The sequence below is a fragment of the Pongo pygmaeus genome, chromosome 1 (genome assembly GCF_028885625.2).
Source record: "Pongo pygmaeus isolate AG05252 chromosome 1, NHGRI_mPonPyg2-v2.0_pri, whole genome shotgun sequence".
In the NCBI taxonomy this organism is placed as follows: Eukaryota; Metazoa; Chordata; class Mammalia; order Primates; family Hominidae; genus Pongo; species Pongo pygmaeus.
In genome coordinates, this window is record NC_072373.2 from 16,833,510 (window position 1) to 16,849,220 (window position 15,711).

At 40.1% G+C, this 15,711-nt stretch overlaps 1 protein-coding gene across 13 annotated transcripts in view; it reads left to right on the forward strand.

The window, feature by feature from the left end:
• The window catches only part of SIPA1L2 (signal induced proliferation associated 1 like 2), a 236,308-nt gene that overhangs the window by 174,879 nt on the left and 45,718 nt on the right, over nucleotides 1-15,711 (forward strand). For 11 of the 13 annotated variants that reach the window (XM_054483216.2, XM_063671127.1, XM_054483227.2 and 8 more), the window contains 2 exons: nucleotides 12,642-12,899; nucleotides 14,744-14,827. In XM_054483216.2, the coding sequence (XP_054339191.1) occupies nucleotides 12,642-12,899; nucleotides 14,744-14,827 (342 nt within the window). The remainder of the gene's footprint in view (nucleotides 1-12,641; nucleotides 12,900-14,743; nucleotides 14,828-15,711) is intronic. The other 2 variants (XM_054483235.2, XM_054483254.2) reach the window with 1 other exon arrangement.

Genomic DNA, 15,711 nt, shown 5'->3' on the forward strand with positions numbered 1-15,711 from the left:
ATTTTTAGTTTTGGTCTACTGTTAGTAAGAAATTTTTAAAGCTTTCAAGAGATCTGTTTAATAAAAATGGTAAAGTTGTCAATGATACTTGGTATTTAGAAATATAATTTAGGAGGATAGAATTTTCTACGAAATATTGAATTGTTTTTCAGCTAAAACAAACAAAAACTACAATTTAAAAGTTCAAGCAGCTGTTATCCTTTTATCCAAGGACATGTTTTTCCTCTAAGGAGTCAGTTATCTGCCTTGGTCTATACATAATTAATTCTTTGTTTTAAATGCAAATTCTCTTATTGGGACTAGGCAAGATATTTATTTAAAGATTTTGCCCTTGCCTCCTAGGAGTCTCATTAATGTCATTCCCTAAACATACAGGGTTTTTTTCCCCGATTAATCTGTAATAACTGTCTTTTAACCTTAGCCAGAAGGATTAGAATTAGCTATTTGCCTAGTAGCAACGTTCCAAAATTGGCACACCCATCACCCACATTTCTGCAGGTCATGAAGGCTTTAAGCCTAGCCGGTATCATTTAAAACTCTTTCAATTCAGTTTTCCAATTTTCTGGGAATCTGAATTTGTAAATTTTTAAATCCATATTTTTGTTAGTTTTGATTTGTTTTCTGCCTGCAACTGCCTGGGTGCCCTGATAAAAGTACTTGGTGTTGTCAGACAACCTCTCATAACCAGATACCAGCCTTGCAATACCAGCCCTTTGCTTTAGACCGCAAGTGTAAGTATGAAATATCATTTTCAGTTTCACCCTTGTGCTCAGCATGTTTAGCCTTCTGCATTATTAGATTTGTTAAGAAACTGTAGAGGAGGGGCTAAGAGGAAATGGGTAGCACTTCACTCCTTTTAAAATTTAAAATACAAACCCTTTAAATCAAACATCCTTTAGTACTATTAACCGTATAGCAACACATACCAGGATGTGCCTCAAGCTAAAGCTATACATTTGACTTGCAGCATGGAAAATTACCTCCAACTTTCTCAAATTGACTCTTAGTGCTTGTGAGGGGGGAGAAATATTATTTAAATGGACATGTATATGCATGTGTGTGTTTCTGTGTGTGTGTATATATACATATACATTTTTACAGTAGTTTTTAACATAAACACTATGAAGACTACAAAAATGGCCAAATTAAGGAATTATGAGATATTTTAGTCTCATAAATGTTGTGAAAAATGCTTCAGTTCATTTTTGCCATTTATCAACTCCCGTTTTTTCCTACCAGGATATCACTGAGAAAATCATTTGACATGGGAGCCCAGCTGCTCCTGTGGGCAGCATGAGCGGCCTGTCATTTAACAGACAGTGTCTCTTGTCCTCAGGTCAAAAGGTGTTTGGTTTTGACTCAGAAGCTGCTGGAATAAATGCAGTCTTTAGTAGGAAAAGTATTTATTAATATGTTGAATCCAAAGCCACCTGTGTTTTGAAGTCCCATTTGCCAGCCTAAGGGAGGTGACAGTCTAGGTTGTCCCTCAGCGTGAAGGGAAGTCAGAGCTATTTTTAGTTTTCCTTGTGGAGTTGCAGGGAACACTGAGCAGGGAGAATCCCCTTGAGGGACACTTAATAACTGATCTCGTGCTGGGATTGGATCCTGGAGTGAATTCATATACATTGGGAATGAGTGGCAAGAAGCAGTTTGGGAATAGTACTCTTCAAATGGAAATGAGGTTTGAAAGGGGAACCAGGGTGTTTCTCAAGCAGACAGTCTCTGTGGCAAAGATGAAGAGTTGCTGAGGCCAGAAATGCTTAATTAAGATCTTTCTTGTTTTTGCAAGGGATAATTTACAGCCACTGGTATGGCCCTGGCCTCTGGCCTTCAGAGGTGACTGACATTCTATCAGTGTCATTTGAAGGAAAGCATATCAACCTAAAAGGCGGATATAAAGGAAGTAACAACTCATCAGAATTATGCATGAGTTGTTATATAATGTGAGTGAATTTAGTAAATATGTCCAATAAAAATGGAAATGAAATTCCTTGCTGCAGTGCATCTGTTTTGTGTGATTTTTTTCATACTTTGTTGACATACTATCCAAGGCATTTTTCTATATAATGCAAAACAGTGGAAATTTTCTCATGTTATCATGAGTCTAAATTATTATTCTCTCATCATTCTATAAAAATTAAAACTTTATGTTCTCATCTCCTGTTTTGCTGTTGCCTGATCATTCAGCTCCCTGAAGTATGCAGAGAGGAGAATATGGAAATAGAAGGAAAACTCAATTTTGTCAGTTTAACAGTTTTTATTTTTATATGTGTGTCTACACACATACATATATAAAATAAATGGTGGGCTGAAATCTGGACTCAAGTGAGCTTTCTTTTTTTAAAATTTTTTTCCATGCTTTATCCCACTTATTATTCATTACAAAGCAGACTTTTTTTTCTTCCCAGCTTTTAGGTTCAAGGGGTACATGTGCAGGTGTGTTACATGGGTAAATTACGTGTCGTGGGGGTTTGATGTACAGATAATTTTGTCACCCAGGCAATCAGCATACTACCCAGCAGGCAGTTTTTCCATCCTCACCCTTCTGTCACCCTTCACCCTCAGTAGGCCCTGGTGTCTGTTGTTCCTTTCTTTGTGTCCATGTGTACTCAATGTTTAGCTCCCACTTGTAAGCAAGAACATGACAGCATTTGGTTTTCTGTTCCCATGTTAATTTGCTTAGGATAATGGCCTCCAGCTCCACCTGCGTTGCTGCAAAAGACATAGTTTCGTTCTTTTTTATGGCTGTGTAGTATTCCGTGGTGTATATGCACCACATTTTCTTTTTTTTTTTTTTTTTTTGAGATAGAGTCTCGCTCCGTTGCCCAGGCTGGAGTGCAGTGGCGTGATCTCGGCTCACTGCAAGCTCCGCCTCACGGGTTCATGCCATTCTCCTGCCTCAGCCTCCCGAGTAGCTGGGCCTACAGGCACCCGCCACCACGCCCAGCTAATGTTTTGTGTTTTTAGTAGAGACGGGGTTTCACTGTGTTAGCCGGGATGGTCTCAATCTCCTAACCTCGTGATCCACCCATCTCAGCCTCCCAAAGTGCTGGGATTACAGGCGTGAGCCACTGCGCCCGACCAACCACATTTTCTTTATCCAGACCACTGTTGAGCATCTAGGTTGATTCCACGTTTTTGTTGTTATGGTGCTGCAGTGAACATATGCCTGCGTGTGTCTCAAGTGAGCTTTTTATATTCGAGTTCCAACTTATTTGTATGGATAATAAAAATTAGTTATGTCTAGTATTGTCTTATGGACCCTCCAGTATTGAATTTTGATGTGAAATGTGAAGACAATACAGAACAAAGGTAACCTAAAGTACAATCACTATTCTGAGTCCTCTGGCCAGTTCCTCCAATATAACATTCAGATTGTTCTCTCACTCCCTAAAGTAAGAACATAGGATTATAGAATTTAAGGTAGATTGCCTTGCATTCACTCATTCATTCATTCATTCAGCCACTTACTCTTAACTAGCTTGTACCAGGAACTGTGCTGAGCACTGGGGCTGTTAAAACGGATAGGACAGATGTAATCTGACTTTCAAGGACTCCTTTTAGTCTTTCTGGCTTTCTAAAATGCAGTAGTACTTATTCATATTTTGGCTATTTAAAAGTGATTTTTCTCAAACTATAGCAACAACTTACTACTTAATAATAAATGTCTCAGAGTAGTGTAGAAAATGCTGTCACCCTTTCCAAGTAATAATCTATACTTTAGTGCCCACGTGTTTTTTCATTTTGAATGTTGAGTTATTACCATCACAGTAAGAGGAATGCAGAGGATGGCGGTAAAGCATGAGCATTGTGTTAGACCAGTAACCATCTCATGCTTGACAGGTTACACCGTAGCTACCATAGTGGACAGCCATTGGATATTCTCCCGCATAGAAATACATTCTTCAAAAATCAGGCATCAGATAGCTAGCTATTGAGAATCTTCTCTGTATAATTTTGAAGTATTACAGTGCAATGTTATTCTTGCTCTCAAGCTTTCTAAGAAACAAAGCAGTTGATTTTGACAAGAACGTGCTGAGCTTCTGTCCAGTGCTCTGCCAGGTACTGGGGATACAAAGATACCATCTGCCCCTGTGTCTGCTTCTGGTAAGGGAGGAAAAGGATGGAAGGAAGCTGATGAATTAGTAAGTGCCAGATAGGCTCACTTCCTATTTCATATGATACCTTTTCAATTGCTGACCTTTATAAGAGGGCTTGGTCAAGTGTGAGTATGGTTCAGATGTCTTTTTTTCTACCTATTCTGGGTATCTCTCTGTTTCTATCTGTAAATTAAGGAATTTGTTGAAAAGCAAGTTACTATTTCATTTAGTGCCTATTTCATGTATGCCACTGCCCTAACCTTTACAGTAAGTTATACTATGTGGTTATCTCCTTGTTGAAAGCCTTTGATTTTTTTATGTACCAGAAAGAGTTTGTGATTCAAGCGAATGAGCATCAATTACCCCTGTCACCTTGTTGGATAATTTGGAGTATTTTAGCTATTAGCAGGCTATTAGCATAACAGACATTAAAATGATTAAAATATCAGTGATTACTTTCATCCCTAGGGCTATAAAAGGATTCTTTTACAAAATGCATAATATTAAAAAAACATTTAATTTGTTTTAGAGGATCGGCTTTTGTTTCCAAAGATTCTTTTAGCACCTACTGAAAAATATGACATAGCGTAGGCTGCATTAACTGTTCTTGGATGGGTTTCAAAAAAAAAAAAAAAAGCCATGTGTTTTAGGAAGAGCCCTGAACTTAGAGTCAGAGGACCTGAGTTCCATTGTGAACCCTGTCTCTGATTAGCTGTATCATCTTTCCAACCTCTCTAGCCCTTCTTCTGAAAAAATGGAGATTTTCTTTGTATGTCACACATTTTTTGAAAGTCAAATGATGTATGTGCAATACTATAAAGTTCTACACACACTAAGGTGGTGGATTGGAATTAAAGAATAGCATTGCAGTACTTTGTAAGGCTTTTCCTTAGATTATTGGGTTCACTTAAAGGTTCTCTGTGATGCAGCCAAGTAAAGTAAAACCAATAGGGAATTTCAGAGTCCAGTAAATGCAAGTTCCAGTCATGGGATTAGATGAAGCTGTGGCTGCACAGTCTATGGTACCTGGTCCAACTAACTGTTCAACTGCCCTCTCTTTTTTTGTTAAGAATATACATTCTTCCCTTTGAACTTTCTCGGTTCTCTAGGTTTTTTGGTTTTGTTTTGCTACTCATCATTCCCTTAGGACTCTTCCCCTTTCTTAGTTTCAAAGTACCATAATACAAAGTCATGTGTCCTCCTTTTATGTAAGATGAAAAGAATAAAATAATGAGATAATGATATATTGTTCTACAGATGAATGTAGATGAAGGGAATTTTACAGCTCTAAAGATTTTTTCAATTTGAAAGTTAAACTTTAAAATTCTAGAATTCTATAAACATCTGTTATCTAGAACTTTCATAAAATTTTATGTACCTTTTGCAGTTTAATGTTGGTTTCCCACTTTTTGTGGAAGCAGAAGTAATAATGTCTATTTGTAATGAACTTCTTTCTTTGAAGCTGTCACTTGAGGAAGTTTACATATTTTATGTAACTTAATCTTGATGCACCCTCTGCTGTTACTATTCTGTTTTCAAGAGGAGGGTCTAAGAGGTTGTCACATTTCTAAGCTACACATAGTCATGTTTGGGTTTTGAGCCTAGAGCCCAAACTCTCTCTTTAATGGAGATAGTTTGGTATCTAGGGTTCCTGTTGGGAACAAATGGAAAAAACCATATGGCTTGACTAGACTCAAACAGTGATGGTCTTGACGGTCAGCCTGCAGAGTTTGAAGACATGATTTAGAACCAAGTCTGTAGCCTGGCCAGCAGGGATTCTGCCTTCCAGTGTCCAAATTATTGATGGTAAATGGAAGGTTCTTCCGAGAAACTCAAGGTGTCGTTGGAAAGGAATGGGCCTGGGTGGGTGGATGCCATCTTGGGGCCCTTCCTGGGTGCCTCTGAAGTTGTGGGGCGCATACACTACAGTACTTGGCAGTGACCGTGGTGTCTGTTAACTGTGAGCAAGATTGGACACCCCCTCTTTGCTGATCATGTTCAGGAAGCCAGGAAGTGGTGGCAGCTGTAACCAAGAAGTCTTCTGGTAGAAAACTTAGCTTTAGGCATCAGGAAGCAGGGGAGAAAGCCCATGAGTATGAATACAAATAAGTTAATGAGTGTCCCTTTTACAGGATTAAGCCATCCCAGGAAGTCCACGATGGTGAGTTCAAAAGGACAAGTAGTACTGTTTTTAGAATACAGCAGTAAAATAAAAGATCCTCTGAGGATGCCATCTAATGGAATTACTTGTTATTCTTAGTTTGATAATGCCACATCTTTAACTAACACATTTTCAATGACCTTCTTGGTCTACAGAATGTTTTGCCTCCCAGTGTATGTTTTTGAGAGAGAAGAGAGAATAGACTCAGAAAAGTTATTGGCTAGACAAGAAATGTGAAAAATTGCACTTATTTTTAACCCGGAGCTGAGTTTGTATTGATCCCTATGTAGCATGGTAATTAGGAGCATAAGCTGATGATGTGTACATTTGTTATGGAGCAAAGAGGAAATCAATATGCATACATAAAAGTGATCCCACAGCCTTATCTTGAGGTTTTTTAGTATCTCCTGTTGGCAAGCAAACTGTAAGGAATGTGCCAGAAGCTAGAAATGCAGTTTCCATCCATTGACTTGATTTGGTATGTCGAGAGGAAGCCAAGCATGTGTATCAATGAGGTCTGAATTTTTCTACTGTAGCAGGAAAGCAAAAGTCTTTTCTTTAAAAATGTTGCAGTTACACACGGGTTGAGCAGCTTGTTTTTTTAGAAATGTCTTTTTGTGCTAGGTTTTTGGGCATTTGGTCTGTTCGGGTTTCAGTTAGCCTTTATTTAACTCATCGAAATATTTGCCATGTGCCCCATCCACAGCAGCCCCAAGTTTGACACTCCAGATGAGCTGGGGTGTCTTGCCTGGTGTCCTGTGCTAAACCCCCCAAGTGGGAGAGAGGATGCGTGCCAAGGGGGACGCACGCAGATCCATTTCTGATGGGCACTGTAGCATGAGGACTTCTCCAGGCTCATTTGTCATTCTTCTTTTATGCCTTTTCCCATTTCCCTAAACATTGGTTGAATTTTCTGTATGCATCCTTTAAGGAATTTCTCATATATATGGAACGGAACTGTGTTTGACTAGGTTTGATGATCGCTTATATCAGTAGTACCAATTTGGCACCTTAGTCATAGAAGCAAACAAAGCAAAATCTAGTTCACAAGAGTAGTTGCTGTAAAAGTGTCACATAATAACAAAATTAGTTTGATTTTAAAATAAAACCATTCTTTTGAGAATAGCTAATTTTTATTAGGGCAAAAGAATGCCAGTTCTTAGTATTTTAAAAGACCTTTCCTATATGACTTTCTGCTCAAGGTTGGAGATGAAATAATTCCACCCAGATTCTCTCTTCAACTTAATGGATTGCACAGATTTTTGCCAACATTCTCTCAAAATATGAGTCATGATTATGCATTTATATTACATGTTTCTTTCCAAGCCTCAAGCTAAATTATAGTGTCTTATAAAGACTACAGTCTATGGGCATGAATTAAGTAGGCCACACTACTCAGCCATCTGTCTTCTCTTTCTTTTTTCTTCTTAAAAACCATACCAAACAAACTTGAAGGCCAAACAAGCACTGGAAATGCAAAGTTGCCTTTTGGTTCACAAGATTCAAGGTTCACGTTCCTTTCATTCAACATATAACTCCAGGATCTTTAACTTCAATGGTAGCCAATTACAGTTCCTGATGTGCAGTACTCAGGCAGCTGGAACCTGTGAGACATCAACGCCTGGTGTTCACCTGAACATCCAGTGATGCTTAGAGCATCGATGTGAGTGGAAGACAAGAGTCGGTTTTCTTGATGTTTTATTATCTACTGTCATATCTTACCTTTGATTTCTGATTAGGTCTTTGGCTATGGGGATGAATCAGTAGCCCTAGGGATGTGGTATCTTAATAAACAGAAAACACTTGGAAGCAATATAAATCCATGAACAAAACTTATAAAGCCTTGCCATTTTATAAGAAAATGATACAACCCAATGTAATTTGCATTTACTCAGTTTGACCAATGATGTAACTGTTAAACTCAGTAAATCCAGAGTAACTTAAACTAAATAAGAGAAGTGAATTTTACTTTCAGGAAGGGAAACAAAGTTAAAATAAAGGGTAAGAACTAACCTTTACTGATGCACAGAGAAATCACTACCTCATGTTCTATAAGCAGATGTTAAGATTTCTTTAGGAGGGTGTATTCAGTCCACTCTTCTCTATTAACGCTGCCATCAATTTGGTTTCCCAAGCCAAAAGTTAGGATGTTGTTTTTTATTTTTTTCTTTCTCTGTCCCAAGCTCCAAGTACTATGGATTTGACAAGTTAGAAATTACTTTCACCCAGAATTTTACAAGGATTTCCTTTGTTATATTTTGTACCTTCTAGTATTGTTGTTGAGAAGAATGGAACTATTCCACGCCCAGGTCCTTAGACACTTAGGCTCCCACCCACCCCGTCCCCAGAACCGTAGGCTTACTTCCTTAACCCAGGAGTCTGAATTCTTCAATGATGTGTTTTCATGTGGACCATTTTTTATTCATTGGGCTCGGTACTCTCTGGACCTTTTAATCCAGTTTTACATATCTTTTAGTTCTAGAAATGTTCATATACTATTTCTTAATAATTTTCTCCCCCTTGTTTTTCTCTCTTCTCTTTTGTGATAGCTCTGTCTGGTAGTTGCCAGACTTTTAGATTGAACTTCAGTTTTCTTAATTTTTTTTTTTTTTTTTTTGAGACGGAGTCTCGCTCTTTCTCCCAGGCCAGACTGCAGTGGCACTATCTCGGCTGACTACAAGCTCCGCCTCTTGGGTTCATGCCATTCTCCTGCCTCAGCCTCCCGAGTAGCCGGGACCACAGATGCCCACCACCACGCCTGGCCAATTTTTTGTATTTTTAGTAGAGACGGGGTTTCACCGTGTTAGCCAGGATGGTCTCGATTTCCTGACCTCGTGATCTGCCCACCTCGTCCTCCCAAAGTGCTGGGATTACAGGCGTGAGCCACCGCTCCCGGCCAGTTTTCTTAAGTTTTTATCTCTCATAACTGTTTGAGAGAATTTCTCAGTTTACCTTCCAACTGTCTTACTGGATTTTTTAATGTTTAATTTTAACTCTCATAAGTTCCTCCTCTTCTTCAGCGATCTAGTTGCTCCATGAGCTTCACTGCAGAGTGTTTGGATGGTTTACATCTGCTTGTCTTTTCTCTAGAGAACCGTCTTCTTTGATCTCTGTGGGGTGGTGAGCATTCTGAGGCCAAGTTTGGAGGAAGGAGAAGTGACCCTGGGTCTCATCTCTGCCTTAGGCTTGTCATTTTCATCCCTGTTCTCTGCATCTCACGCCCTTGACTCTGCATCTTTTCTGTTCTCTAAAAACCACTGCTGTTGCCCCGCAGTGGTAGGGAATAGGTTACTGCCTGACTAGGCCAGGCGCTGTGTGGACCTCAGGGCCCAGGGCCGAACTCCTGTTCCTCTTTCTAAGTAACTTTTATGCCTAAATCTCCCTTTTCATTTGGCCTTTCGCAGTGCTTGGTGTTTCCCGTCCCTGCATCATTTTGGCGTTCTGCAAAGACAGTGGTCTTCCTTCCTACTGATTTTTCCCTCAGCACACCTTCCTCTACTCTGCTAAACCATAACCTTTCTTCCATTCATCTCCAACTTTACATACTGTGTATTAGAGTTTCAGGGATCTCCAAATTCAGCTGGCAGTTGAGGTTGTTTCTGTTTCTTGTTCTCCTTGTTCTGTTGTGATGGTTTTCAGAAAAGGCTGAAACTTTTTCTATACCATGCTGACAGTGGAGTTCTGCTTTTTAACAGAGTGATCCCTTGTTCTAATAGATTTCTCAAAGGGCAAATATTAGGAAGTGTTGTTGTTGTTGTTGTTGTTGTTTTATGTTGACTCTGGAATGTCTAGGGAGAGGCACTGGCTTGGGATGCTGAATGCTTTGCCAACATGGTAAATTGAATTCTAAAGTTGAGACTTATCTAGTCTTCCCGTGTCCTTGCCGAACTGCACCAGTTAGCTTTGCAGGCTGACTTTGGTCAAGTTAACAGTACGCCTTGCACTGTGCAATTGGTGGGAACCTTAGGCATAGCTGACTTAAATCATATATTTTAGGCTAAAGAGTCTTAAGTACCTGACTAATCGCTTGAGCACATGAGACAGCTGTCTAGCCTGTGACCTTTTAGGGAGCTGTGATGCCAGTTTAAGAGAGTAACTATGGTAACTAAAAGCCACACCTGACTTTTACATGATGGACACTCAGGTTTTCCCTGAATTGTGACAGCTTTTACTAATTGTGCTTTTCACTTCTCTCAGACTCAATAAAAAAGTGATTTGTAACTCTGATTCCTGATTATATTAATATAACTATAGTTTAAAATATCTGTTCAGATTATATAAATGAAGTATTTTTAATTTGTTAAAGCTTATTTATCACCCAGGTTCAATGCTCTTGATTCCACATATGCATATTAGTTAAAGATATGATCAGTTCTGTCCTAGAAGTTTGCTAATTACCTGGAAAGACAGAATTTATATATGAAATGCCTAACAGCAATATCCATCAACTAGCCAGAGCCAAAACCACGACTATTGGATCATACTGATCCATCCTGGTTGTAAATAGACAAGGCCCCCATAGCCAAGAATGGGGCTATTGCATGCACTTGCATGGCTTGTGTCAGAAAGGTATCTTCCTGCAGTGGTGAGGGACCACTGAAGTTCAGCCGTTCTCTGCGCAGGGGCCTGTATCTGTTGGGGCATCTGTGCAGAGCACACACCTTTTTTAAATTGTACCATGGCTTGCCATCCTTTGCGCTGTGCAGCACAGTCAGCAAATCTTATGGAGAAGGCAAGATTTAAGTTGAGATTTGGGTCAGACTGGGACATATGATTGCCAGGCGGCGGGGCTGGAGCAGATCAGCCAGCTGGGGGTAGATAGACAACATGCAGAGAGCTGTGGCAGGCCAGGTTCCTCTACAGGGGGCTGTCCAATAGAAAGATTTTGTCTGGATTTTCCAGTAGCCATATTAAAAGAAGTAAAAAGAAACAGGTGAAATTATTTTTAGTAATATATTTTAACCTTATATCTCCAAAATACTATCATCTCAACATCTAAAAAATGTTAAACGATTATTAATGAGATAGTTTACATTATTTTTTGTATATGTCTTTGAAATTTGGAGTACATTTCACACTGACAGCATATCTCAAATCAGATGCTAAATTTTATCCTGAGTACTTGCTGTTTATATTTTGTAAAATGTAAAGTTGAAAACATAGATTCACATACTCAAGTTATTCTAAACATTTAACAAATGAATCATAGTATCAGTTTTTAAAGTTAAATTAATGAAAATGAAATCACTGTGTTCCCCCAAACACAAGTCCATTTCAGGTGCTCAGAGGACTCTGAGTGGCTCTGTGAGCCACCTCTGGCGTCTGTTCTGTGGGCAGTGTGACTATGGAGGGACTGGGAGCAAGCCAGTGCTAGGCACATGGTGTGCCTGAAAGGCATTAAGGAGACATTGAAGTTTTCAGGAAGATAAATCTCATACAAAGTTTGTAATAAGGAGGAACTACAGACAGAGAAAGATAGAGAAACCTTAGAATCCACCAACTCCCATATGTTGAACACAGACATGGCCTAGTTCTTTTGGTCATTAAGACTGGTTATGCTGCATTTAACCAAAGACTTTCTTGAAGAATAAAGTATCAGACAAAAGGAAACTTTTCTCTTTCTATTTAGTAAGATTTTTTCTACAACTTTATTGAGGTGTAGTTGATGCATAATGAACTGCACGTATGCAAAGCATACGTTTTGATGAGTTTTGGCCCATGTGTGAAATAGTCACCACAAACAAGATAATGGACATTTCCATCATCCCTAAAAGTGACGAACATTTGCTTAGAGGGTCTTATTTCTACGGTCCCTGGGAGTGGATGTGAGGACCAGAGGCCCAGTCTTGGTCCTGCTGAGTAACTGTGAACAAGGTGTTTAATGTCTCTGGATTTTAGATTTCTAATTTACCGGAGATAGTACTTGTTATCTCCAGAAATATATTTAAAATATTTAACCTACAAGTCCTGGAGGCCTCTGCTGTGCCAGGTGTTAATTTTTTTTAGCTGTGTATTGGGGGTCTTGGGACAGCAGCTCCTTACGCACTGGTAGTTGGAACATTTTAATAACCATACAGCTGTATTAGCAGGTACCAGCATAGATGATGTGTGTGGCTGCACGGCAGCCAGGAAAAAAGCCACAAACAGCCTTTCTCATTTCTAGACGCAGTCATTGCTGGCAGAAGAGGAATTGAATAGTGTGGGAATGTGGTTTTATTATAGGTGAGATGCTCCTAAGGGTGGATCGCTCTGCATCATTGACTTGGAGCCGGGAGAGGCACACACCATGTGATGTGTGTTGATGGGCCCAGCAGTGAGTAAGCCATGCTGACAGCTCAGCTGAGAGCTTCCCTTCTCACCATTTCTTCTTGGCCCAACAGAGGGTGTTCAGAGCTCTGCCGGATCCCCATGGTGGAATATAAACTCGACAGCGAGGGCACCCCCTGCGAGTATAAAACCCCCTTCAGGAGGAACACCACGTGGCACCGGGTGCCCACTCCTGCCCTGCAGCCCCTCTCTAGAGCTTCCCCCATCCCTGGCACGCCCGACCGGCTGCCGTGCCAACAGCTGCTCCAGCAGGCCCAGGCCGCCATTCCTCGAAGCACCTCCTTCGACCGGAAGCTGCCCGATGGCACGAGGTAATGCTGGTTCCGTTTCCTCAAGGGCGGCCCTTGTAAATCACTGGGGTGAGAACTTGACATTGTAGGGAGGGTTTTGCTTAATCGCTTCTGAGTTAGCTTGTTCACAACAAGTTGGCGAGCAGGGTAGCAAGGCAGGCCCCAGACACGATGCCTGGGGTCGGGCACTCTCCTGGCCCCAAGATGGTGCTGGTAAAATGAAGTTTCTGCCCACCAGGGTCACAGCTTTTCCTCTTGATCCAGTATCTTTCCTCCATGTCCACTGGCTCTCTTCCCCAAGATGGGAAAGGCACCCCAGAAACTATTCTGCTGGAGCCTCTAGAAAAGTGTGAACAGGTTTGAGCATAAATAAAACTGAACAATCGGTGCTTAAATATCATCATAATGTGAGTAATACTTTAAGAGGTTCCAAGCCCATTAGGACTTCCTCTTTGCTTTTCTCCTTTTAAGCAAAGTGAGTTGAGTTTAAAATTATTTTTTCAAAGAAGAATACATATACTTGTTTAAAAGTTAAATCCAGTACCATTGGAAGCTGGTGAGGGTTTTCAGATGCCTAATTTGCATAGATCATTTTAACAAAACAAAATAATAAATTTCTTATTGTTAATTTGTACTCCTTTTATTCTAACTTTTATGTAACATGTAGGCACGGTAATGCTATGAGTTTTCTCAATTATGACGTGTCAGGCTCTGGTCTGATAGACCACGGACTGGCAGCCACGCTGGAATCACAGCTCTTAACTTACTTGATGTACTGTAACCATGGGCCTGGTACTCATCCTCTCTGAACCTCCAGTTTCTTCATCTGACAAACCACATCAGGAAATTTTGAGGACTGAGTGGGTCAATGTATGTAAAATGCTTGGAACTGGGCCTGGCACTTAGTAAGCTTATATAAATATTAACCAGAATTAATTGATAAGCTTATATAAATATTAACCAGAATTAACTGATAAAACCTGTGGTCATCCCCTCCCTTCTCCAATTTTTATTCTTTCCAGAGTAAATGCAGGAGAGGTGTTAATTTAACAATCAATCATCTTAGCTCTGGGTCTCCTAACTCAAAAGTCGGCTAAGTTTATAACTTTCCCATATTCAAAGAAATGTACATGGATAGCCCTGGTAAAAGGGGCAACATGTAGAAGGAAGGGGGGTCTGCAGAACCTCCCTTATTTAAGTAAATTTAAATAATCATAATTTAAGTAAATTGTATTAAATTAAAATTTACTTTAAGTAAAATTAAGTAATTCTAATTTAAGTAAAGTATAGGAGAAAACCAGAAGGATTCTAGTAGCAAAAGGGAAACTTGGCAAGCACATCTTCATCAAGTGAGTTTTCATGAGTATTTTTCATTTTTGCATGTCTGAAAAAAAGATAAATAGGATTACATTCAAGAGATGTGTGAAAATAAATGGTTTTGCCAAATTTAGGTTTTTCTTTTTGCATAAGTTTTAAGTATAGAACTAAAACGTGACTTGTTTTAAATTTCACATAATAAGAATTAGTAATGTTGTCATAATTCTGTATTCTCAGAAATTGTATTGCTGTTCTTCTGTATTTCTCTGGGAGGGAATCATTATCTGTGCTTTAAATCTTTAGACAGTGAAGGCTTGTCCTGTCATACCTCTTTCCTAGGACAAATTGCCAATCATAAACCACTGATATCCCCGGGCATCACCAATTCTTTATTTTTCCATGATTTATTCTGTTTCACATAGCAATATGTTTTTCTTCCTTTTCTTTGTCATTCTCAAAGTTTATTTATTTGTGAAACAAAACAGGCCAGGTCAAGGGGCTTGGCAGATAGTTCAGTGCCCTGTTAATGATTTTACTCAACCTTTCAGAAGCTCGCCCAGCAACCAGTCATCCTCCAGCGACCCTGGACCTGGTGGGAGCGGACCCTGGAGACCACAAGTGGGCTACGACGGGTACCGTTCATTTTTATCTTAGTTATCCACTGGGAGGAACCTGTTTCTGTGACTCATTCAAAAGCATTTACTGTGTGCCTGCTGTACCCGGAGTCATTTGGGGAATATAATAATGCCAGACATGCTTTTAACAAGTGACTTGTCCAGGTTGGAAAGCTCATTATTTCTATGTAGCTAGCGCTCACTTGCCTATGTTCTCAGCCTGTTTTTTCCGTTTTGATGAGGAAAGGTTTTCAGAATATGAAAATTAAGGATGTGAGGGCTTAGTTGCCTCCTGACTTAAATTGCTGATGAGGAAACGCTGCTCAAAATCAGAGAAATGGGTTTAGCATTTGACTTTTTTGCTTCCTGTCTGAGAAGCACTGGGAGGTTGCCGCAGCACACCTAGCTGAGAGCTGCCCTTTGCAGTATCCACGCAGTCCCCAGGAGCCAGCAGCTCAGGCAGAGCCTGAGGACTTCTGTGAACAAAGACACCGAGTTGACCAATCCCACCACCTCTGGGAAGAGAAGAGGGAGCGTGGCGCCAGGGTGTGCTCCTGAGGAGTGGTCTGCTGGGGCCACTGTGACTTGGTGCTGCTTTGGGTTGAAGTTGAGGAGCTGGTCACACTGATTGAGAGGAGAGAATGGCCGGTCAGTGGGAAGGACTCCACTCTGAGGAGCAGCTTATATCACTGCTCCCGCAGGTGTACGGGGAAATTTCTCTCCATATGTAGTCTGAGTTATATGTGTTCCTTCCCTTAGATGATAGACGGAGTTCTTAAAAGTTGTATGTCAAGCAACTTTCTATATTATATTGCATTTTAAGAGAAGAGAGGATTTTTTGATGTTGGCTTTTTTGGTTTTCTTTTTTGTATAAACAGTAAAACCTTTTCTGGCTTTTTCTG